This window comes from Acipenser ruthenus, unplaced genomic scaffold (genome assembly GCF_902713425.1).
Source record: "Acipenser ruthenus unplaced genomic scaffold, fAciRut3.2 maternal haplotype, whole genome shotgun sequence".
Classification (NCBI taxonomy): domain Eukaryota; kingdom Metazoa; phylum Chordata; class Actinopteri; order Acipenseriformes; family Acipenseridae; genus Acipenser; species Acipenser ruthenus.
Genome location: NW_026707499.1, coordinates 130,006 through 155,829, shown reverse-complemented (window position 1 = coordinate 155,829; position 25,824 = coordinate 130,006). Strand labels below are relative to the sequence as shown.

Below are 25,824 nucleotides of genomic sequence, written 5' to 3'. Positions count from 1 at the left end.
TATATAGGACTCTGGACTCTTGACCGGAGGGTCATGGGTTCAATCCCAGGTGGGGGACACTGCTGCTGTACCCTTGAGCAAGGTACTTTACCTAGATTGCTCCAGTAAAAACCCAACTGTATAAATAGGTAATTCTATGTAAAAATAATGTGTAAAAAATAATGCAATTGTATGTAAAAATAACGTGATATCTTGTAACAATTGTAAGTCGCCCTGGATAAGGACGTATAATAATAATAATAATAATAATCATCATAGCTGTATTTTTTTTTTAATGCATGAAAGTAGTCCTAAAGATTGCTTTCGATAGCCCATCAATAAAATCAAGCCCCAATATTTATTTTCAGTTTGAGTACTACTGCCAGAAATTCAGATCCAAACAGAATAATGTTTAAGTACAGATGATGGTTTTACTGTTTTTGGTTTTTCATTATCCAATTAAAATAATTAAGTGGAAATGGTGACTGCAATTAACATTTGCTCATGTTAATAACACTTTGCATTCTAGCACAAAGTAATCAGGTTTAATAGATTGAAGTATTCTTGCGAAAAGTACTTCTGTGAGGAGCTGAATATCATTTTGGTTTTAAAAGTAAAGTTTTGCCATTACTTGATGTGTGTAAGACCTTGTAATGGGGGGGGGTGGGGTGGTCTGTGCTGACTATCTGGCGCATGCGGGGTTCTGCAGGAAGGTCGGCAGCAGCCTCGTAAGATCTACCTGTCAATCATGGCAATAACACGGAGAGGTTGGGAGGAAGGTGTGTTGGCTTTCCCTCTCTCTGCATGGTTGAGAGGCCCATAAGAACTGCGCTTGGTTGTGCATTCGGGTGGCCATGACCGGGGGAAACCCAGTGATGCTAGCTGAGGAGGCGAGCATAAACAAATGCAAAGAACGAGCGAATAAAATCAGGCAAGCACGGCAGAGGAAGACAGCCAGCCTTAAATAAACTATTTATTAAAATATACGGTTATGGACCCGAGGGGACATGTGTAGTGATAGGGGGAACCTTGGCCACCCCAGTGTATAGTGCACAGCGAAGCGCAGGACGGAGACCCGAGCTGACCGGCATAGCGGCAGTGGGGACACTGCGTAAGCAGCACTTTTATTATTATTATTATTATTATTTGTTAGCAGACGCCCTTATCCAGGGCGACTTATAAGTGTTACAAGATATCACATTATTTTTACATACAATTACATTATTTTACATACAATGACACTTCTGTTTTGTAGTTTTATTACTGTGTTTTATTTTCCCTTTTTCATTTCACCTTTGGTTTTCATTATTATTTTTGAGCACCTGTGAGTGCGTCTGCATTTACCTGTGTTGGTAACCTGTGGTCCTGATTACCATTGCCAGTATACAGGCCACAGACAACAGCGCTCTCTGCAGGCTAAAGAGAAAATAAAGCCAAAAAGAAAATAATAAAACTGTTGCAGATAAATCTTCTCTGTCCCGTGTGTGTCAGTGAATTGCTCACCACCCTTCCACAGACCAATTAAGTCCTCGGTTAATTATCTCCCTTTTCCTGTTTTCCAGGTTTCACAACAAAGGGGTGTATGTTAAAGTGGGGTTGCAGAAGATCAGCCACACCAGAAATCTGCACCAACACCTGCAGCTGCAGGTGGACCAGCATGAGGTGGAGCTGCCCAGTATTGAAGGGCTCATCTTCCTCAACATTCCCAGGTCAGTACCAGTGCAACGAGACAAGAACAGGAAAAAGCCAGACCAGAATAAGTCTTATTACGTGTTTCTTGCATACCCACCCAACCTTTTATTATTTTATTAATACAGTAAAACCTTAATAGTTGTATTTCTTTATCAGATTTTTTGAAAATAAATAAATGTATTTAATTCGTCTGGCAAAAGCATGGTAATTGTGGCCTCTAAATTCATTAATGTTTCTGGAATATGTTTTCTGGAAAATTCAAATACTGGTAATTGTACCAGCATTGGTTTACAGTGCACGATTAAATTAAATTAAATTAAATTAAATTAAACCAGATACCCAACAAGTATTGGGACACTGGCCAACACAAAAAATAAAAGCCTATGCTGGTTTATATTAGGTGGGGGTTGTTACTGATTTTACTCAAACCACAATCCTTTAGTATTCCTGAATAGACCATTCACATACATGCAGTTGATTTTAATGAAAACACTTTCTCAATTGCAGTGGTACTCCAAGTGTCAATTTTCAAAGAATGACTAACAACTCAGGGTGGGGCATTTATTGCCAGTTTAACCTTGAGCCCTATTTATCAAGTATGTACGCTGAAGCTCGGGCAAAAATGACATCATTGGCGAACCACCGCGATAGAGCATGAAAACGTGATTTAGAAGTCGAGTCTCATCCGTGGGCTAACGCATATTAAATAGCGAATCATGCACCCAGCCAATCAAAGCACAGTGGGGAGTAAGGTTACAACCAATAAGGATTCAACTTTCCCTTTAAGAGCATGTGTGCGTCTGCAACGGCAAACAGATGGCATTTTGAAACCCTAAAAAAAGAAAAAAAAGTAAAAAATGTCCAGTAGCCCAAGTGAGGAGGATGACCAAGCCCCTCAAGCAAGGCTACGATTTTTTTTTTTTTTTAGCAGCCTGCAGGTGGAGAGTTAATGCTTACAAAATAAAAAAGTAATCTATAAGGCTTTGTCTGACCGGCCTGGCACTTGTAGCATCTGCAACCTCCACCACTGGGGCTTCAAGTTCAGCATCTGCTTCCCTCAAACCCTGTAATCTTTCCTCTGTAAGTTCAACATCACATCCATTACGGATAGGTATGTTATGTAAACACAACCAGCCAGGATGATATTGATAAACCTCTGAGGAGTGTACTGTAGTGTTCCCCCAGAGACATCCAAACATTGGAATCGCATTTGGAAGATTCCAAATGTTCACTCAATTACAGTATGAGCACATTTAAAGGTACGGTTATATCTCTGATCGGCAGGGGTCGTGGGGTTGAGCAGCAGTTTCAGTAGCCACCGCTTCAGCGGATACCCGTTGTCCCCTATCAACCAGCCTCTCAGACTGTCATCCCGCTGAAACGCAGCTGCCACCTGCGAATTAGCGAGGATGTGTGCAATCGATGGCTCCCAGGACACCAGGAAACTTATACCTCCCAAGAAAACCCTGCTTTGTATTTTGTTGCAGCTTGTGAGAGGCTTTACTAAAGATGCAGGTACATCTCGCACTGCACAGCTGACTGGCTCGTGTCTGCAGTGTACTGTAAAAACATAAATATTTGCGAGCCTTTTATTATGCATTTTTCCAGAATGAAAAAAAAAACTGCAAACATTTTTGGCAAGAAATCAAATTCCACAACAATACTTTGTATATTGCAACAGGTCGGCGATGTTCCTGGAGCAAAATAGGTTTTAAGGGTGTGATTCGACAAATATTTTGGTTTTAAATATTTATGGCTTTACAGTAACCCATAGTATGTTGGAACGAACCAGTGGCATAAAATATTAGTGCAGCGGATACCCTTATGTTACAGGCAAACAGTGTGCTCTCTGCATGTCTCCTTCCAGGTCAGCCTGAAGCTGTTGGCAGATGTCAGTGATTGTTTGGGTGTTGAGGAAAAATTGCTGTATACATTGTGTGTCAGACAGGCAAAGACAGATGACTTCTAAATATCTGGGGACGTCTCCTCCTCCTCTCTCTTTGTCTGGCCACGTAGAAATCTAGTGCGCACTGGTTTTCACATGTAATGATTTCCATTACACGAGAGTAGATGTTAAAACTTCATGCTGATTTGAACGCGGCTCTCACCAAGATAAGCACCAACTAAGACGTAGCTTTACAGTAAACTAATGTGATCCATCTGTGTCTCCATCCATTTGCGTTTCCTTCCATATGATGATGTAGATATCCTTCTGCCTGGTGTTGATGGCTGAAGTGTAATGCTGGCCCCAGGGATCAGCTTATTGCCTCCCTAGCGCATCAGCACACACAACGGCTGCAATACTGGCTCCGGGGATCAACCACAGTGCGGTCTCCCCAGCGCATCAGCATGACAACCGTTTGGATTGAGCTAAGTAGGGTACATCTCTAGGGTCTTCAAGTGGGCACCTTCCATCCTCTGTGTTTCGTCGACTAGCCCACGACACCTCAAGAGGGCTCGATGGTGATTCTGGCGTCCCAGCATCACCCCCCTTCGTCCCCCACTCAACTCAGCCCAGCTTACTTACCCGTACATCAGCGTTTCTTTCTTTCGATTGTGCTTGAGATCCCCAGCCAGAATCTTTCTGTCTCAACCACAGCCAGTTGCTACTCTTCTCTGCTGCTTCAGATAAGTTCTTCACTGTGCGATGCAACTCTTGGCCACTGAATCCAACGTCTCTGAGAAACCGGGTTGTAGAGTGTGCCACAAATCCTCGACAACCCACCTCCACTGGGTAAACCCGGACTCTCCATCCTCGCTGTTCCGCTTCAGAGGCTAATGGAGCATACCGCAATGTTGTGGAGGAATGTTGTCTTTTGTGTGTAATGTTTTGATGGAACAGGTGGCAACTTATTGGTCATGTTACGCTTGTCTTCCAATGCTAAGGCCAAACATCGCAGCACCTGGTCATGGCGCCAAATAAACCGTCCTTGGCTAAGAGCCACCTTACATCCTGTCAAAATGTGCCTTAATGTTGCAAGTGATGAACACAAAGGACATGAGGGATCCTCTCCTACCCAGAGGTTTAGGTTCTGTGGTGATGGGAGAACATCATATATTGACCTGATGAGGAAACTGATCCTGCTCTGTTCCACTGACCATAGGTCTTGCCAGCCAATCATGCGTTGTTCCACACTTTACCATCTCATCCATTCTCCCTGCTTGGCCTGGGAAATGGACTTTACGCACATCATCCTCTCCTCCTGCTTTTGCACCTCATTGACTACCAGCTTCCTCCGTTGAGCTGGGGCTGCCTTGTGCCATGTAGGAGGAGCTGAACTGAGACCAAGACCCCCTTTTCCATGCTGAACTTGCCCCATGATATCACCAATTCGAAGGGCAGCCTTTGCATCCTCCACAGCTTTCTTTGCCGCCCACTTTCTTCCAGTTTTCAACACAGGTGCTGCCTCCCTTACGCATTTGTCACGTGACTCTACTAATGTCATTTCCAGTCTGACCTTGGTGCACTTAAACTCCTCGGTTAGAGCGGAGACTGGTAGCTGCAGTATTCCTTTACCATACAGTCCCACTCTGCTGAGGCAGTGTGGAACTCCCAACCATTTCCTGATGTATGAACTGATTAAAGCTTCCAGCTTCTCTACTGTTGTCAAAGAAACCTCGTACACAGTCAGTGGCCACAGCAACCTCGGCAGTAGACCAAACTGAAAGCACCAGAGTTTTAGTTTGCCTGGTAAAGCGCTGCTATCTATGCTCTTCAACCCTTCCACTGCTTGTTGTCTAACTTCTCCCACACGAACTGTGTCCTTTAGATCCTCGTCGTACCATCTCCCAAGACTTTTCACTGGCTTCTCAGACACTGATGGTATTGCTTCACCATTAATGAAGAACATTTTATCTACTACTTTACCTTTAATTATAGAGATGCTCCTTGATTTAGTGGGCTTGAATTGCATTTGTGCCCATTCAATGTTATTGGTTTCTGTTGTAGTCATGGTTGTCATGTCATCCATGTATGCTCAAATTGGTGGTAGTCGCATTCCAGAAGCCAAGCGCTCTCCTCCCACTACCCATTTTGATGCCCTAATGATTACTTCCATTGCCATGGTAAAAGCCAGTGGAGAAATGGTGCATCCTGCCATTATTCCAACTTCTAGGCATTGCCATGTAGTGCTGAATTCTGAAGTTGAAAAACTAAATTGCAAATCTCCAAAGTAGGCTTTTTGCTTTTTGTGTTGACTTTGGGCGCGTTAATTAAGTGAGCCGCTCAGTTACTTAATGTAGTGTTTCCCAGTCCTGGTCCTGGGGGACCCCTGTGTCCTGCTGGTTTTCATTCCAACTGAGTTATCAATTACTTAATTCAACCCTTAATTGAACTAATCATTAGCTTAATTAAGCCTTTTTAATTATTTTCAGCTTTTAAACAGTTGGAGATTTCAAGTTAACTATACAATTTTATAAGTAACATGAAATCGGCAAATTTTTTAGGAGCTGAACAATTAAAAATGTCTAATTAATCACATTATTTCTTCAATTAAGGGTTTGATTAAGTAATTGAGAACTCAGTTGGAATGAAAACCAGCAGACACAAGGGTCTACCGGTATACTGCGATATTCATCAATACAATAACCGGTATTTGAACAACAATATCGGTATTTTTGGTTTAACTGATTCAGGGAAACATCTACTGGAAAATGTCCTCTATTATCTCGCGAGATAATCACTTCATAATGCGATCAGTGCTAACACAAAAGAAAATATGGCAGAAGCACACAGATTCTGAGCTGTTTAAATTCTGCAAAGCAAAGTTATATGTGTGGAATAATTTCCTAATAAAACAATCTAAAAAGGATGGCTGTATAGTATCAAACAAGGCTGAAGTAAAATACACTGGCAGTACCACCAACCTTACATACAGTGGTGTAGTCCTACATCTTAAAGTACTGGAACGGCAATTCAAATATCGTTTTTTCTAAAACAAATGATACAAATTAATGTTTTATTTGTACATGTGAACTTGAGGTAACATTTAATAGGTAATGCATGTGACTTTAGGCTACTCCCCCTTGGTCAGTGCTGTCAGATTGGTGTTTTTCCAGCCAAATTTGGCTTGTTTTGAAAGCATCTAGAGGGTAAATTTGTTATTTTTTTGGCTATTTTTATCATGCATGTTTTTTTCTATTCCTTTTGATTCATGAGGTAATCACAGCGCAGAACTTCAATTGCCATCATGCCTTTTTTTCTGGAGCTCTGTATCCAATAAAATTACGAATTACAAACGCTCAGTTATTTTTTATTCGTCACCAATTTAAGAAATGTATCAGTGCAATTAATAGTCTTAAAAAATAAATGTAAAAACAATCTGCCGACAGTTCTGGACAATGTAATTTTACACTATATTCTGAATATCTTTTTATTTTCCTGGATCTACCACATTTGATCTCGTCAGATAAAAAAAAAAACAGCGGTTCTGGTACTGTTAAGTTGAGGAAAAAAAAACAGGCAAAGCAGATAGATAAATAATTAGTTTATAACATTACTTACCAGTATTTTTTTATTTATTTTAAATACATGTGTAGCACTTATATATGGTTTTGTAATAATATATTAAATCTTAAAAGCAAGGTCAGTTGTTTATTCCAAACCCCGGGTCTCTGCACTGAGTGATACATAAAGCAGCTTTAAACCCGTGTTTATGGCCACTGTCATAGGATGCGCTTTAAAAAACATGTTTAATATAAAATGAAAATAAAGATATTAGTTTTAATAATTTGTTTTAAAAAAAATAACATTTAAAATGAATGTTTATAGAGAATTGTAATAGCTTTCAAACCAGCACTGTTTTTCTATTTTTCATATTGGAAGCACATGCATGTACTTTGAGAATCCAACAAAAATTGTTACTGGGCATTTCATATGAGAGTTTAATTTGTCATATTACATTCTAATACTTTAAATTCCATAAAAATGACAAAAAGCACAGTTTATATATGGAGATTTATTTTGGTAGCAAAAAATCAACATCAGCATCATTCAGCATTGAATTCCAATATGTATCGCAATACATATCACAATATTGTCTTCAGTATTGCAGTATATTGCAATGCAGATCCTCAGTCCCAATACCCACCCCTAGTAATTAGACAGTTTTGGTGAAGGTAGTAGTTGGCGTGACGTCTGTGGTGCTCTCTGCTAAGTTTTGTACAAGTTTATATTTTCAAATCATACACTGGGAGTGTGTTCTTTTTAATATTGTCATGTAAATAGTTCTGTTTGCACCTTAGAAAAACTTTCCTAATGCACTGGATCATTTCACTGCACAGATTATTGTTAAATTGTGATCAAAAATGTGTTGGTTAAGGTAAAAAGTTATATCTTTTCGGTCTGCTTAGCTTATTCTAACATCTCCCTTCTGCCGCACAACCTACCCTGTTAATGGTTCCCTATAATGTTCTTCTGTAGACTAGCAAGAAGCTGATTTGCAATATCAAAGGTTGACGTTATTGAAGTAATGAAACAGTCATTTCAAAATCCCATATACAGAGGGAAACCCAATTCAAAATCTGTACAGGGCCCGTACAATTTCAAAACAGAAACCAGGAGCACGATACAAGCTGATTAAAAACCCTGTTGATTTTAAAAATCAGTAAAATAATCTTTACCTGACTGATATAAGGGTGCCGTGCTAGGGAGGCAAGTTACCAAGCACCGGCCCTGGTAACACTATTAAAGTTGAAAAATATCTCAGAAGAAAGGAAGGCCTGACTTTATTAATTACAAAACAAAGGATGTCATACAGTAGTTATGGTTTAAAAATAATAATAATAATAATCTTGTGCATTTCAGGTAAAAACATAAAGCATACAATAAAGTTGTGTATTTTTTTATTAATCCCTGCCATTGTAACTTCACATGTGAAGAGAACACTGTTTGGTAGCTAGTGTTGTGTGCACAGCCTAATTTGGACTTGTTTTATTGACAGCCAAAAGTAAATAGGGGAACAAGAGTTTGTGTTGATCTCAAGAGTGTCTGTGTTGATCTCGAGAGTGTCTGTGTTGATCTCGAGAGTGTCTGTGTTGATCTCGAGGGTGTCTGTGTTGATCTCGAGAGTGTCTGAGTTGATCTCGAGAGTGTCTGTGTTGATCTCGAGTGTCTGTGTTGATCTCGAGAGTGTCTGTGTTGATCTCGAGAGTGTCTGTGTTGATCTCGAGGGTGTCTGTGTTGATCTCGAGAGTGTCTGTGTTGATCTCGAGAGTGTCTGTGTTGATCTCGAGAGTGTCTGTGTTGATCTCGAGAGTGTCTGTGTTGATCTCGAGTGTCTGTGTTGATCTCGAGGGTGTCTGTGTTGATCTCGAGTGTCTGTGTTGATCTCGAGTGTCTGTGTTGATCTCGAGAGTGTCTGTGTTGATCTCGAGGGTGTCTGTGTTGATCTCGAGAGTGTCTGTGTTGATCTCGAGAGTGTCTGTGTTGATCTCGAGGGTGTCTGTGTTGATCTCGAGAGTGTCTGTGTTGATCTCGAGAGTGTCTGTGTTGATCTCGAGAGTGTCTGTGTTGATCTCGAGTGTCTGTGTTGATCTCGAGAGTGTCTGTGTTGATCTCGAGAGTGTCTGTGTTGATCTCGAGGGTGTCTGTGTTGATCTCGAGAGTGTCTGTGTTGATCTCGAGAGTGTCTGTGTTGATCTCGAGTGTCTGTGTTGATCTTCTGTTTTTTATTTGTACAGTCAACCTCGGTTAACTCGACACCCCATGGGGATGCCATTTAGTGTAGACTTATCCAAGGTGTCGAATTAACCACAGGTGCACATGATTCATGCCATTAACATGCATATAAGTAATAGAACTCACACGTTTACAGTATTACAGTATTTACAAGCTTATTTTTAGTTAAATGTCCTTATGAAAATGGTTGAAAGAACTGCAGTGAATGACTGAATTGCAGCATGCAGTACTGTACAAACATGTATAGTTTGTTTTAAATTAATAAAGTAACTACATTGTTATTTTTATGAAAACAATCCAACCACAAACTGTGCACAAACTGTTGACAATACTTTTAGCTATTGGCTTGTACTGTCTAATTTGACGGCTTAAATAGCAAAAGTTAACAAATGTATATTATACAGAATTAACTTGGCAAACAAAAACAATAATAAACAACTATCAGTGTCACACAGAATCAAACATTGTCGATTTTGTTTTGAAAGTTCTACTGACGAGCTTGTTATCCCGAATAACCTGAGCTTTTAAAGCCAATTGAACGAGAACTCATTTTTCGCTTCTCGCTCATTGTGAACTGATACTGTAACCAGCTGCACTTGGTAGTTGCGAATGAATGAATGGTCCGTTTCCAGTGTTTATCCACTAGTCTTTTTAATAGTTTTTATCCATTCAGCACCAGTAATAAGTGTCGAGTTATGAGAGGTCAAAGGTCACGATCAGGGTAATTTTTCAATAGCGCCCATATGGGTTCCTATCTGTTTTCCATAGTAACCATGACCCTATTTACACTCTGTAATGAGTTAAGCTAGTTTTACATTTTACCTTAAGGAGAGGTCAAAGGTCAAGGTCAATATCAAGGTATTTTTTTTAATAGAACATACATTAATTCCTATAGGCCTCCACTCCTCTGTGAAGTTTCAAGAGTTTTTGTTCAACGGTGTTCATTTAATGCTCAATATATGCAACTACAGCAATGCTGAAATTTGATTGGCCCACGGCAGCCATGTTTTTTACAGTAGCAACTTCATTTGGGCAAACTTTAAAGAAAACCATACTTGGATCATGTATGCCAAGTTTTGCTTCGATCAGATTAGCAGTTTTGGAGAAGACATTTGTATGTTAATTAGGTTATCCAACATGGCCGCCATACCACTGAACCAATTGGCTTCATTTCGAGCACCGTGCATCTTGGACAATCCCTAACCATGTACACCAAGTTTCAGAACTCTGCAATAAGTGGTTTCCGAAAAGATGATGTTTGTAAATTGTCCAAAACTTGTCGTAAAATCCAATATGGCTGTCAAACCACGTGACCAATCGCATTTATTCAGCTGTCGACATTAGTTCCCATTGACATATACAACTCTGGGTAATATCAAGAGTTTTCATGCAACGGTTTTCATTTTATGCAACTTTTAAGGTTTTGTTGGCAGAAAGAAAAATAATAATAATAATCTTAACAAAAACAATAGGCTTACCAGCCAAGGGCTTGGAAGCCTAATAATAATAATAATAAAAATAATAAAGACTACAGGTCACAAAATGTTACAATACTCCTAGAATTATTAGGCGTATTATACAGACGTGCTTAAATTTGTTGGTCCCCTTACAGCTCATTGAAATAATGCTTCATTCCTCCTGAAAAGTGATGAAATTAAAAGCTATTTTATCATGTATACTTGCATGCCTTTGGTATGTCATAGAATAAAGCAAAGAAGCTGTGAAAAGAGATGAATTATTGCTTATTCTACAAAGATATTCTAAAATGGCCTGGACACATTTGTTGGTACCCCTTAGAAAAGATAATAAATAATTGGATTATAGTGATATTTCAAACTAATTAGTTTCTTTAATTAGTATCACACATGTCTCCAATCTTGTAATCAGTCATTCAGCCTATTTAAATGGAGAAAAGTAGTCACTGTGCTGTTTGGTATCATTGTGTGCACCACACTGAACATGGACCAGAGAAAGCAAAGGAGAGAGTTGTCTGAGGAGATCAGAAAGAAAATAATAGACAAGCATGGTAAAGGTAAAGGCTACAAGACCATCTCCAAGCAGCTTGATGTTCCTGTGACAACAGTTGCAAATATTATTAAGAAGTTTAAGGTCCATGGAACTGTAGCCAACCTCCCTGGGCGCGGCCGCAAGAGGAAAATCGACCCCAGATTGAACAGAAGGATAGTGCGAATGATAGAAAAAGAACCAAGGATAACTGCCAAAGAGATACAAGCTGAACTCCAAGGTGAAGGTACGTCAGTTTCTGATCGCACCATCCGTCGCTTTTTGAGCGAAAGTTGGCTCCATGGAAGAAGACCCAGGAGGACTCCACTTTTGACAGAAAAACATAAAAAAGCCAGACTGGAATTTGCTAAAATGCATATTGACAAGCCACAATCCTTCTGGGAGAATGTCCTTTGGACAGATGAGTCAAAACTGGAGCTTTTTGGCAAGTCACATCAGCTCTATTTTCACAGACGAAAAAATGAAGCTTTCAAAGAAAAGAACACCATACCTACAGTGAAACATGGAGGAGGCTCGGTTATGTTTTGGGGCTGCTTTGCTGCGCCTGGCACAGGGTGCCTTGAATCTGTGCAGGGCACAATGAAATCTCAAGACTATCAAGGCATTCTGGAGCGAAACGTACTGCCCAGTGTCAGAAAGCTCTGTCTCAGTCGCAGGTCATGGGTCCTCCAACAGGATAATGACCCAAAACACACAGCTAAAAGCACCCAAGAATGGATAAGAACAAAACATTGGACTATTCTGAAGTGGCCTTCTATGAGTCCTGATCTGAATCCTATCGAACATCTATGGAAAGAGCTGAAACTTGCAGTCTGGAGAAGGCACCCATCAAACCTGAGACAGCTGGAGCAGTTTGCTCAGGAAGAGTGGGCCAAACTACCTGTTAACAGGTGCAGAAGTCTCATTGAGAGCTACAGAAAACGCTTGATTGCAGTGATTGCCTCTAAAGGTTGTGCAACAAAATATTAGGTTAGCGGTCCCATCATTTTTGTCCATGCCATTTTCATTTGTTTTATTATTTACAATATTATGTTGAATAAAAAATCAAAAGCAAAGTCTGATTTCTATTAAATATGGAATAAACAATGGTGGATGCCAATTACTTTTGTCAGTTTCAAGTTATTTCAGAGAAAATTGTGCATTCTTTGTTTTTTGTGGAGGGGTACCAACAAATTTGAGCATGTCTGTATAAACATATGTATGTAAGCAATCAATTTTTTTTTTTTAAATGGCTATTTTGACCATACCAGCACATGCTTTGTAAGCTTTCAGAAAATGCCACATTTTGAATGGCCCCTAATATACAAGGGGAATGTATTGGATGCCCCTATTACACCAGGGCATACGTTTGGTCCCGCGGTGGACGAGATGCTGCAGCAGTCTCACCTCGCGTGGGAATCCATGAAGGAGCTGGTTCACCTGCTGCCAAAGCGACCACCCCCAGTGCGCAAAGCAGCGACAAACTGGCATTCTGGCCTCAAAGACCGGCTGCGCCTGCTGCCAGAGGTGGTCTTCAGAACCGGCCCATGTCTGCACGCTGCAGAGGTTTTAATAGGTTCCGCCGCAGAGACAGAAGCCTCAGGCTAAGCAACAAGCCGTGCAGCAGCTCTAGGAGTTTGATGCTCAGGCCCAGGGCCCCTTTTTCAGGGAGCCATCTGGAGTATTGGTGTCAGTGCACCACTTACATCTGGGTTTAACTGTTCAGACCGGCTACTATGTTTTAGTAACACTCCTGTCAAATGCTAAACTTGCTTTAGGCTAGTTGCAAACTTCACAGTGTTTTTTTTTTTTCTTTCTCCTGACACTACCAATGAGTAATTATCCCTCACATCCAGTTGTTGTACACAAGCTTTTACCTAACTGAAATGATATTAAAATAATAACATTGTGGGGAGAGGAATTGAGCGAAAATGTATGTGGGCGGTACAATCATCGATATTTACTCGAATGATTATAATTTGTGTGCCCAACTAATCAATTGCTATGAGGCTTAATTGCTATGAGGCTTAACTGACAAGGCCTAGTATGTTTTTTTTTAGCTGGGGATCTGGAGCTGACTTGTGGGGGTCCGACAGCGACGGCCGATACGGGAAGCCACGGCTTGATGACGGCTTACTGGAGGTGGTGGGAGTCACTGGTGTGGTGCACATGGTAAGACCATCTCTGTCCATCCCTGAGTTAATGTATTATTTTGCACAGAGGTAAATGAATAGTGATATTATGTTCTAAATCTATTATTTATACTACTTCTATCAATGCCTAAAACCCACTGGTTTTGTAAATCTGTCCATTTTATTTATTTTTTCTACTGTGACAGAGTCAGATTAAATTGATTTACCATCAAATATAAAAATAATTAGTTTTTTATTTTATTTTTTATCAATTTTAGAATAAGATCATTTCAATTTCTTATCATATTTTGTATCTGGTAAAAGTATATTTGTACTATAATTAAGATGAGATTCCAGTTTATACAAGAGTTGAATGATCTATCATTGAATAACTAATAATGCTATGCTGCTTCGTGAATATCTTGAACAGATCTTATTTTGGAATCTATCTTGGATTCATTCAAATCTAACAACAGAATAATCGGTCAAATTGCACTGTTCCAAGCTATGCTGTGTTGCTAAGCAGATGTTGAACTTGACCTAAGGAGGGACATTCTGACAATTCAGCTGTTAAATATAGGTTTAAACATGCTTTCTTTTCATGTTCACTAAGGGCCAAGTCCAGGGTGGTTTGCGTTCTGGAATCCGGATTGCTCAGGGGGCCTACGTGCGTGTCACAATTACAAAACCCATTCCTGTCCAGGTTGATGGAGAGCCTTGGATTCAGCCACCGGGGGAAATTATAATCTCTGCAGCAGGACCTAAGGTAAGGAGGAAGTTGCCTTGGCAAAATCAGATGTCTTAAGAAGAGACTGATGTCGGCAGTCCAGAGACCATCTAGACAGTTTCAAAGAAAACCACACTCAATACTGAAGACCCCAATATGAGTTTTACAAAGCATATTTAGAAGAAAAGCACATGAGATTTACTTTTAACAGTACATTATCTTTAAAGGGACCCCTCTGATAGCCAGTATCCCTCAGAGAAAAAATAATCTGAAATTAAGCCACCTTTAAACATGTAAACGCCTCTATTTTGTTTACTAGCAATACATGTTTTAGAAAATCCATAAACTATAAACGAACATTAAGCATTTTATTCCCAATGTATGTTTCTATTGCTTTGCAATCGCTTTCTGGCTGAATGAATGGCATTCCACTCCATTATTAAACATCCTAGCTTTTTTTCACACAAAGGCTGGCTGTAGATTTATTTTGCATACCATATTTGCTTGCCAGCACTTGTATACAAGCGCTTGTTAAGAAACTACAGAGTCCACAGTGCACCTGGCCGGACTTCCTGCCAAAAGAATACTCAGAGGCTGGCTGTGGCATGTAAATAGCCTAGCTTGTTTATCATGATGCAGTGTCAACATTTTAAAATGCATTTTCCACGCTATGTGGGACAGGGGCTGGTTGTTCTAAGGAGATCAAAAAATGTAATAAGATTTGTGACCACTGGAGCCGGATCATGAGAAGGTGTTGTACTATGTGGATCTGGGTCCGGTGCAATGAGAAGCGAACATACGTGGCGCGTAGTTTAAAAACCCTGACTGTCTAATGTGTATACAGCCTGAGAGCACAGTAATGTAATGAAGAAATGGCAAACGGATCTAAACACTATCCGACAGACTCAATGAAAAACAGCATTTGCTCCACAACAGGCCTCCCTCATCAATCCTTCGTTCCTAGCAAGATTTCTCGGTTTGCTGAAAATAATTGTGAAACCATATAATACAAAACGAAAGTTATTTAATATCATATCAGTGTTTACAAAGACTGTAAGAGAAATAAGTCACCAAAGTTAAGGTAAAAATCTCCTCCTTCATTTTTTTGCAGATTTTTGCAGACCCAAGGCACTTTTATCCACACATATGTATATTACAGGATATCCAAGTTTAATAACAATTAACTTTTTTGTCAACATGGAAATATACTAGGGAACGCATTTATTTTGACGTTTATCATTTATATTAAACTATTTATTGTTATTTTAAAATGGAACATTTCCCTGGAAAAAGACCTGGCATGCGTGGGATTTGAAGCTATAACCTTCAGTTTGCAAGCATGTTGTGTTACACGATTAGCTGAGACAAGCAGTATTTTCTATCAGTCAATCAATCAATCAATCTTTATTTTATATAGCGCCTTTCATAGTGGACCACCCATCACAAAGCACTTTACAAGATGCAGTAACAACAAGAAAATCCATAATACTTTAAATACAGAGAAATGCATAATACATGCTATACAGTAAAAAAACAATGATTAAATACAGTGGAACGTGCATAATACATGATAGTAGCATAATACATGAAATAGTAGCAGCAATGCAGCAGATAATAGCAGATATCAGGCTTAAAGAGCATGGAAAGCAAGAGAGAACAGGTGGGTCTTGAGAGTTGATTTAAAGCGAGTGATGGTGGAGCATCACGCACCAAAGCTGGGAGAGAGTTCCAGAGAGTCGGAGCCATGAAGCTAAACGAGCATTCTCCAAGTGTGGTGCACTTTTGCTTGGGGATAACAGGCAGGCCAGAGTCGGAGGACCTCCGCTTGCGGGCAGGGACATAGCGGGTCAGCAGGTTGTGGAGGTACTTGGGACCTGTGTGATGAAGGGCATTGTAGGTGAGCAGGAGAGTTTTGAAAATAATCCTGAACTTTACAGGTAGCCAGTGCAGCTGGGCAAGATCAGGGGTGATGTGATCACGTTTTTTACATCTGGATCCTGGCAGCAGCATTCTGAACTAGATACAGAGTATCTCTGCATCTGGGGGGGAAAGGTAGAGACAGACTTTGGAGATGTTTCGAAGATGGTAGAAGGAAGATTTGACCACGGAGGTGATGTGGGCATCAAAGGAGAGGTTGCTGTCAAGGCTTCGTACTGAGGGGGAAGGCAGCAGCAGACAGTTTCCGAGGTTCACGGCAGCTGTATTTAGATTCTTAAGTTGAGTTTTAGATCCTACTAGAAGGAGTTCAGATTTGCTAGTGTTCCAGCTGAAGAAAAATGGCAGGCATCCAGGCCTCAATGTCTTGAATGCAAACCGAGAGCCAGGCCACGGCAGAGGGGCTTCCAGGGTCGAGTTTTAAGTAGAGCTGGGTGTCGTCAGCATACGAGTGAAACATGAGGCTGTGTTGGCGGATGAGGTGAAGGGGAGCATGTAGATATTGAAGAGAAGGGGCCCAAGAACAGATCCTTGGGGGACACCACAAGTAACTGGGTTTGCAAGACCACTACATCCAGCATAGAAAAGTGCATGCGTCCGGATAGGTAAGAGGACATCCAGGAGAGACAGGCTCCAGAGATTCCAGCATACTTGCCATGAATGCCATGATCTATGGTGTCATCAGCATTAAGCAGATCATTCACAGTCCGGTGCAGAGCAGTTTCAGTACTGTGATGCGACCGGAAGCCAGACTGTAGAGATTCAAGCAGATTGTTATCCGTGAGATGTTTCATCAGCTGACTGGCTACAGCCCTTCAAGAATTTTGGAGAAAAAAGGGAGATTGGAGATGGGATAGAAATTAGATAAGACAGCCAGGTCGAGGGAGGGTTTTTTTTAGAGTACCAGCGTAACTCTGGCAAGTTTTTAGCGGTCCATTTATTCAGCGCATCTCAGGCGCGTCAGGTCCAATTCATTTTCACATGGGCTGTTTATTTTAGACGCGCTGTTTAAAAGTATTTTTTTTCACAGTAAAAACAGGTTTAAAAGGCACTGCATATCAACAGGACACTCAGTACTGCATCTCCAGCCCCACCCCACCCCTTTGGTCGCTGTATTTTTCACATACCTCTTCATAGTGCAGGGCCTAAGTGTATTGCTCAGATCCGAAGCCCCCACCCACCCCACCCCCACACTTTTTTTTTTTTTGGCCATTGAATGGTTTTCTCTGCTTTTTCTGGAGAAAAAACGACTAGAGGCCTGTGCTTTACGTCTTTTTGATGATGTCGGACCTGGTCCGACATAGGACCACAAAGGGTTAAAGGCAGCAGGAACCGAGCCAGAGTCCAGGGACAGGTTAAGAGTGTGCATAATGGAGGGAGCAAGATCAGAAGCACAGAGGCGGACAAGGTTAGTCGGCCAGGGTCCAGGGGGCATGTGGCAGTAGTTGATTTCAACAGTAAGCCGGAAACGTCAGCAATGGAGAGAGGAGAGAAGGAGGAGAGGGCAGGAGGGGCAACCGAAGGAGAGTCAAGGTGGTAAAGTAGTAGATTGGGTTTGTCGCGGGAGAGCGTAGAATAGATGTTGTCGATTTTGTTCCGAAAGAAAGAGGAGAAATCATGACAGGTAAGAGAGGAGGATGAACAGGAGATGGATCTGTCGGTGGCTGGATGTAGGATTTTGTCAATGGTCTTAAAGAGAACATTGGGTTTACCGTGTCCCATATAGTTATGATTTCAGAGAAGTACTCCACCCTGGCTGTTATTATTTTGGTGCTGTGAATTCTGGTCCCTGACAGGAATTCTCTGTAGTTTCAAATAAAACAAACATTTTGAGAATTCAACACTGTCTCCCTGAGTACTACTTCCTAAACATGAACACTTTACAATATACTAAATGAACAGATCAAGCTTATTATGATAGTTTGCAAAACCAGATGAAAGCTTTCAATACAATCCATTTGCGTTTCTTTCCATCTGATGATGTAGACATCCTTCTGCCTGGTGTTGATGGCTGAAGTGTAATGCTGGCTCCAGGGATCAGCTTATTTTGCCTCCCCAGCGCATCAGCACACACAATGGCTGCAATGTTGGCTCCGGGGATCAACCACAGTGCGGTCTCCGGGGTGCATCAGCATGACAACTGTCTGGATTGAGCTAAGTAGGTTACATCTCTGGGGTCTTCAAGTGGGCACCTTCCACCCTCTGTGTTTCGTCGACTAGCCCACGACACCTCAGGGTTCGACAGTGATTCTGGTGTTTCAGCATCACCCCCCCTCCATCCTCTACTCAACTCAGCCCAGCCCAGTTTACTTACCTGTACATCAGCGTTGCTTTCTTTCTATTGTGCTTGAGATCCCCAGCCCGAATCTTTCCGTCTCAACCACAGCCAGTTGCTGCTCCTTTCTGCTGCTTCAGATAAGTTCTTCACTGTGCGACGCAACTCTTGACCACTGAACCCGACATCTCTGAGAAACCGGGTTGTAGAGTGTGCCACAAATCCTCGACAACCCACCTCCACTGGGTAAACCCAGACTCTCCATCCACACTGTTCCGCTTCAGCAGCTATTTGAGCATACCGAAGTTTCTTCCTCTCATACGCCTCATCCACAGCATCCTCCCATGGCACTGTTAACTCTACCAGATGAACAAGGCGTGCTGATCAAGACCACAAGACAATCTCTGGTCGAAGGTTAGTGGTGGCAGTCTCAGGTGGAAAATTAAGCCGTTGACCAACATCTGCCAGCATTTTCCAGTCTCTAGCAGCTTCCAGTTGTCCTGAGCGAGGCTTGTTTTTAACACCTTTTCTTGGTGGTTGCTCTCCTGGACAGAGGAATATTGTCTTTTGTGTGTAATGCTTTGATGGAACTGGTGGCAACTTATTGGTCATGTTACGCTTGTCTTCCAATGCTAAGGCCAAACATCGCAGCACCTGGTCATGGCGCCAAGTAAACCGTCCTTAGCTAAGACCCACCTTACATCCTGTCAAAATGTGCCTTAATGTTGCATGTGATGAACTCAAAGGACATGAGGGATCCTCACCCACCCAGAGGTTTAGGTTCTGTGGTGATGGGAGAACATTGTATGTTGATCTGATGAGGAAACTGCTACACTACTTGCAAATGTTGTGAAATGGAAGTACAAACTTTGTGGCGTGAAAGCGAGGGCGTCTGCATTGGAAGCATGTCTTGGGTTCGATTCCCATACAGGGTTTAAATTGCAAACTTTAAATGTATTTTATTTATATGTAACAAACACATTTTTTATGTGAAAAAAATGTAGTTGATACAATTTTTTCTTCTAATTTAGCTTGTGTTTTTGATACAAGGTAGAAGAAACAATTGGGGCAATTTCTGTGGACGATATATCTTTGTTCTCCAGTTTTAAATTGCCTATTCCTAAAAAAATTTAACATTATACCAGACATTTAATGTATGTAATAACTGTTTTTTAATTGTTTAAAGAATTTTCTTTGGGACCAATTAGGAGATGTGAATAGTCAGATTTTTTTCCAAATGGTTTCATGTGGGTACATCCGGATTAACATTTTGGAAAATCCAGTATTGGTCAGAATCTAGCCTTGCAGCCAAATACAGGCAAGGATAGTCCTCCTAATTTAGAGGGTGACAGTCTCCTTTTCTTGATTCTGGGCTGGGAACCTTCCATAGAAAATCTCAACAGTGACAGCATGTTTAGCATCTTCTACTATTAATTCATTATACTGATTATTGGTAGCCTAAAACTTAGTTCCAATCTTCACATAATATAATTATTTACATGCAAATAAATGTTTTCCTATCCAACTAACAGTATGATTTTTCATGGACCCAGGCTCCACAATTAACATCTTCATCTTTTCAGATGTAAAATTAACTACACTGGCACTGTAAATGGGGGGGGACCCATGGACCCCATGGGAGGCCTGATAGGTCCCAATACGCCTTGCGCGTAGGAAAATGCACACCATTGCGTAACCTATAGAGTCCACTCACTATTTTCTGTAGGAGTCTAAACCTGACACCTGAGGTTTCTAACTGTCTACATGCAATTACATTTTTTATATTAAACTGAAATAGTAAACTTAAAACGGTACAGCAAAATTACTTTTGTGCTTCTTTTTTTATATATATATAAATATACATATACCAAAACAGTGTAACCTTGTGCAAATAAATATAGACATCAATAAAAACGAAACACTTTACCAAGCACGCTTTACGCAATTATTATGCCAAATTAATCACGATATATTGCCTATTTAACATTATCTTGGGTGTTTAAATACATCGCACAGACTCTCACATCTCTATTTGTATTTCATTACTGAAGGTTTTTTCAATGTGTTCCAAAAACTTTAGGCCATGTTTTACTAAACATTTTGAAACTTAATAATGAAACAATAACACAGTATATTCCTAATAAAGTTGATTTCTTACCTGTAAACAACAGGAACACGCTTAAAGTTTGGAACTCGCTGTCTGGAGCTTGGTGGTGTTTGCATTATTGTCTTTACACTATGGTTTGAGGTGGAAGCTACATCTGCATCTTTAAAGTGGACGGAAGCTGAAAGAACTTTTTAAAATCACCCTTTTCTTATACCAGTACAGTATTTTAATAGCAAAACTATATTTATCTTACGCATTAAAATTGTGTGGAAAACCTCAACGTTTCTAGAAATATATATTGAGTGCAATTCTCATACCTCCCATTTAGATTAGCATTATTCATTATTTGAGTTTATTTTGTTTGCTGTGTAAGTTACCTGTAGATTTTAAGACTGTCTGATACAAGTTCAACTTATCCAGCAGTTGGGGTGTGCTTAATGTCGTGCTTTAGGTTAATTACGCATGAGGCTTTCCGAATGCTCTCTATTCACCCACAGAAGCAGGTGTGTGCAAATAACTTCTCCTTATGTATATTTATTTTTCCCTTACAAACATATGTTGTGTACTACTTAGTATTGTAGTAAATTTGTTTAATATCCAATTAAAAGGAAACATCTTTATTTTTATTTAATATCAGTTGTAACACAGCAGGGAGGGGGTTAATCCTCCTGCATGAAAAAAACATGTGTGAATGCACATTTGTTTTAATTGAATTGTTTTGCTTTTACTGTTTAATTTAATTTGTTAATTGTTTTATTATTAATTATCCCCTGCACCTGGTAATTATTGTTAAATAAGAACCAGGTGCAGGGTATTTAAAGAGGGCAGTCAGTTTGCTCAGGGCTGCTGAGGAGACAGAGGCAGAAAAGGTGCTCTGCTTCCAAGCAGTCGTAAGTGTGTACAGTGTAAACCTGTGTGGTTTTGTTGGAGTTGTGTAGCAGGTAAACGGCTTAGTCGTCCTGCCATTTAGTTTAGGTTCCGTGTGTCTAGTTAGTGCTCGTATAGAGCTAGGTGTTTGTTTTGTTTAGTTTTGTTTTTGTGTGATTATTAAAAATAGCGCGTCAGCGCTTTAAACTCCATTTCTGTGTACTGGGTCGGTGTTTTAAAGGGGCAGCGAACCCGACTGAGTTGCAGCTCGGTTACACAGTATTATTTTCTTCCCGAAGCCCTGCTCATTGTTTAAACTGCCACTTCAAAAGTGTCAGCCTTATCAGAATCAGAGTGTTGAAATTTAGCCCAGTGGAATTCACAGAGGTGTATAGAAAGACAAGATGTTTTTTGAGAGATATTGAGATTTTGATAAACAGTTTCTGCTTTCCAGCTAGCGCTACTTCACAGGTGCCTTGAAGAGCTAGTAAAAACAAAAATGTAAAAAAAAATACTGGAAATACAAAAATTATGCTACATAACAGAATTCAAATAGTATAAATTATACTAAACTAGAAAATGTGGTGGGGGGTTAAAAGCAAAACCATGCCTGGGGACATCGTGTTATCAAGAAAATGGCATTTCTGATAGAATGGTTTGTAAACATGAAGTAAAATGGATGTGTAAAGAATATCTGTATAATTTGATATAGCCAGAGGTTTAAAACAATGCGGTAAAATGTATGTGTTCATAGTTAGTTTATTAAACCTAAGCTCTTTCTCAAATGTAAATGCTGACCTAGTTTTTTCTCCTTTGCTGTTGTATTTCACTGACAAGGTTCACATGCTGAGGAAGTCCAAGGTGAAGCAGAAGAAGCAATCAGGGAGTCTGAAAGAGTCGAGAACGGACAGCCTAACACTTTCCGAAGGAGTAAACTGAACACTAGCGGAGTCTTTCAACCCCATTGGTTTGAGAAAAAAATTGATTGTTATTACTGATTGTGGAGACTTCAACAAAAGGACAGAGGACATCTAAGGCCAAAGGGATTACTGTAGGTCATTTCAAGCCATCTCTCATTATTTTATAAATCTTTCTTTTATTGTCCATGCCTTCAGTACAAAATACCAGTATTTTCAGACTAGGTATGGCTTAAAATGGTCAACTTGTTCTGTAATGGCCACCATTAACTCCAGGTGTTTTCTTTCTTTTACAAAGCTGATGTACAAATTACTCAATACCTGTATAATCAGGGTTTCAGTCATTTGAAAAAACAAGAATGTTAAATGATTGATTAAAACCCTAGTTCCAGTAAAGTGTTTACAGTAAAATCCCAATGGACAATTCATAAGGAAGCACAGTGCAAAAAAGGCTTTTATTTGAACTACACACAATGTTGTACTGTATAGTGCCTCATACCAGAGCACAACACCTTCACATTACTGTAGGTGCTGCTCTATTTCATTTCCCCTTTGCTGTATTTGAAATCAATCTCCAGAACAGATGTGGCTTCTACCTAACAGTTTGCAGCTTTATAAATGTTGTTTTCAAATGTAACTAAAAATTAAAATGTAGGGCCCTTTGGAACAGCACTCATGAACCTAATGAATATGTAGGTGCCCCTTTTGTGCACTGCAAATAGAATACAATAATAACAAAAAAATACACTTTAGAATTACAGATGAAATACTGAAATAAAATGCATGAAACTTGTAAACAATAACACAGGTTTTACTGTACTGCCTTCAACAACCCTTCAAGCGGGTTCAGAGCAACGCACCTTTTCAGGTGTGTTATTGCACTTGTAAAATGGCTTGTGGTGTACGGATATAAAACTGATTTTCCTGGTTTGGAATTAAATGAGAGCCTGACCAATTTTTGTAACTATTTTATAATATATTTTATGATTTTATAAAAGATATTGGTAAAAAAGTTAACCCCATTACTTTTCACAGGCACTCCTCGTTTCAAGAATATCATTTGTACAAAAAAAAAAACTGCCTCTAACATTAAGCACAATCTACTGTTAGTTTTATAGTTTAACTGTTAAAAAAAACATGCCATCCCTCCAACCCTAACCAATAGTGCCCTTTTTGCATCAAGCATGTATGTACCAAATAAAGTATAAGAATATAAAGGACTGCTGTGAGTTGAGCCTTAAGTACACATAACAATAAACCTTGAAATTACTTTTAATGTGTTCCCCAAAACTAAAGATTACTTAAAAATTAAGCATGTGACACCCCTGGTTTATCAGGCCATATATGTGAATGTTCAGCTTTCTGTGCATGTTATAGTAGTGACCTTGCCTGAAAGCTTTAGAGAGATATATCATTTGGGACATCCTTTGCCCAGGATAAGACCAGTCTTGTTTCTTCTTGGTTTGTGCTTAACATATAATAGTGGAGCTACAGTACCCACACCTTACTTCAGCTTACATTTAAAAAGTACAGTATTTCCAAGGTTTTTTTTTTTTTTTTTGCTCGTCGGGAAAAGCAAATCGGATATAGTTGTTTCTGGTTTTACCTTGTGAATGATATTATGTGCCAGGACAGTTTGTTTAAAAACGCTGTATATTTGTTGGTGTGCCTCATTTCTCATTGCCCTCTGAGTGCAAATGCCTCCTACCCAAAGGTTTCTACACCCCAAAGACTGCAGACATTAGAAAAGGGGGTGCACTTGAAAGAAAAGCTCCCTAAATATTTTCAGCATCATAGCATCAAGTGTCAGTGGTTTGACAAGCTTGAGCCTCAGAACACACTGTATCCATAAGCCTTCCCTACTCTGCTTGCTTTCTTTCTGTATTGTACAGTTGTGATGGTATTTGTGTAGACACCTTAAGGTACTGAATCACACTTAGTAAATGTTGTGTAGCTTTTGTGTTTCTGGGGGAATCTCGATCCTGGAGGCGGCCTCTGCTTAGTGTGCATTATTGTGACGTTAGTGGTCTGTTATTCCACTTAGTGCCTCATATGTGCATATAATAATTATATATTTATATCTGTATATTGTAATTGTCTCTGAAACAGGGTCTTGCTCATATAACTAATGTGTCGTTTTCAGGTTTTGACCAGTGTAAGCTTATGTGCCTCAAGTTCAGAGCTAATGTATATCTGTGTTTTGTTGTTTCTGTAAAACCAACACTTTTCCAACAGACCACAGCTTTGTTTCACAGATACTGACCAATTCAAGCTCATCCTCAGAACAGATTTGTATATTTTGGCAGAAATGTTATTTGGTTTAATGTTTTGTTTCTCTTTTAACTGTAAAATATGCACTGAATGTGTAACAATAAATTCTGGGTTTATGTAGTTGTGTACATGTTATGTATAACAAGAATCTGTCAATTAAAAAAATATGTATTTAAATGTTTGAGAAAATATAACTGGGAATTTAACTGTTGACTTCAGTTGTTTTGTTTCTATATTGCAAATGCTACAAGTATAAAAATAATGTTTTTGACTATACCGAAACACTGCTGTCACATCTGCCAAAACTGTTTAATAATTTTTAAATACTGCAACACCCTGATGCAAGACAAACTGAATAATTTAGCCATTCTCCTGTTCATCAGAAAGATAAGCAGCAGTCTTGATGCAAATCTTATAATGTAAGTGTTTTATTGAGGACATTCATTTACATGCATTCATTTACTGCTAGTGTACACTGGTAGACCCCACAGTCCTATGAAAAATGGTCATACATATTTTCAACACACAAAAATGAATCCCCCCCCCACCACCACCACCACCACCACCACCACCACCATTTTAGCCGTGGTTGTACCTATGGTAAGAAATATCAACGTTTCACAGTAGGATTAAACAAGTGTTAAAAAAGGACTTTACAACAGTTGTGTTGCAGAGAGTAAAACACCCAATGAGGACACTGCTTCTCTGGAATGCAAGCAGGGTAGGTGACCTTAACTTTCCCAGTCCAGTCCAAGTCAGCAGGGGCAATTAAAAAATGTAAGTATGTGTTTGAACAGTCTAGCAATGGAATGAATTAGAAGAGCCCAGTTTGCCCTATCCTTGGTAGAGCGTGCTTGTAATCATACTATACTCATTATAGGAAATGTGAGCACTGAATAACCTTGACATATTTCAGTGTGCTGATGAAGTACCATTTTTTGCCTTGAGCTAAGACAATAAAAAATTTACAAAACTGTATAAAATAAATAACCTACACAAAAGGGTTTTCAATAAAACCAAGTGAATTGAGATCCTATGCCTGCAGTAACTCTGGCTCTGCTTCATTATCTATTCCATTATTCTGTTCAATGGCCTGGCTGTTGGTTGCAGTGCTTCTTCTTTGAGTCTTTTGTATTCCGTGTGGAAAAAGATCACAAAAAGGCAGGCGCCAGCAGAGCAAAAAGCTGCCATCACAAGGGTTGGGACTGGAACAAAACAGAAAGAAAACACTTAGTGATGA

General features: G+C 39.8%; 1 protein-coding gene and 1 pseudogene across 1 annotated transcript in view; one reads left to right on the top strand and one right to left on the bottom strand.

The window, feature by feature from the left end:
* LOC131727470 (diacylglycerol kinase theta-like) overlaps positions 1 to 24,797 on the top strand; it is a 68,972-nt gene extending 44,175 nt beyond the window's left edge. The window contains exons 16-19 of the mRNA XM_059018862.1: positions 1,542 to 1,688; positions 13,414 to 13,525; positions 14,099 to 14,251; positions 22,234 to 24,797. Of these exons, the coding sequence (XP_058874845.1) occupies positions 1,542 to 1,688; positions 13,414 to 13,525; positions 14,099 to 14,251; positions 22,234 to 22,335 (514 nt within the window). The 3' untranslated portion in view covers positions 22,336 to 24,797. The remainder of the gene's footprint in view (positions 1 to 1,541; positions 1,689 to 13,413; positions 13,526 to 14,098; positions 14,252 to 22,233) is intronic.
* Positions 24,798 to 25,146: 349 nt separating this feature from the next.
* The window catches only part of LOC117409551 (solute carrier family 49 member A3-like), a 37,453-nt pseudogene continuing 36,775 nt past the window's right edge, over positions 25,147 to 25,824 (bottom strand).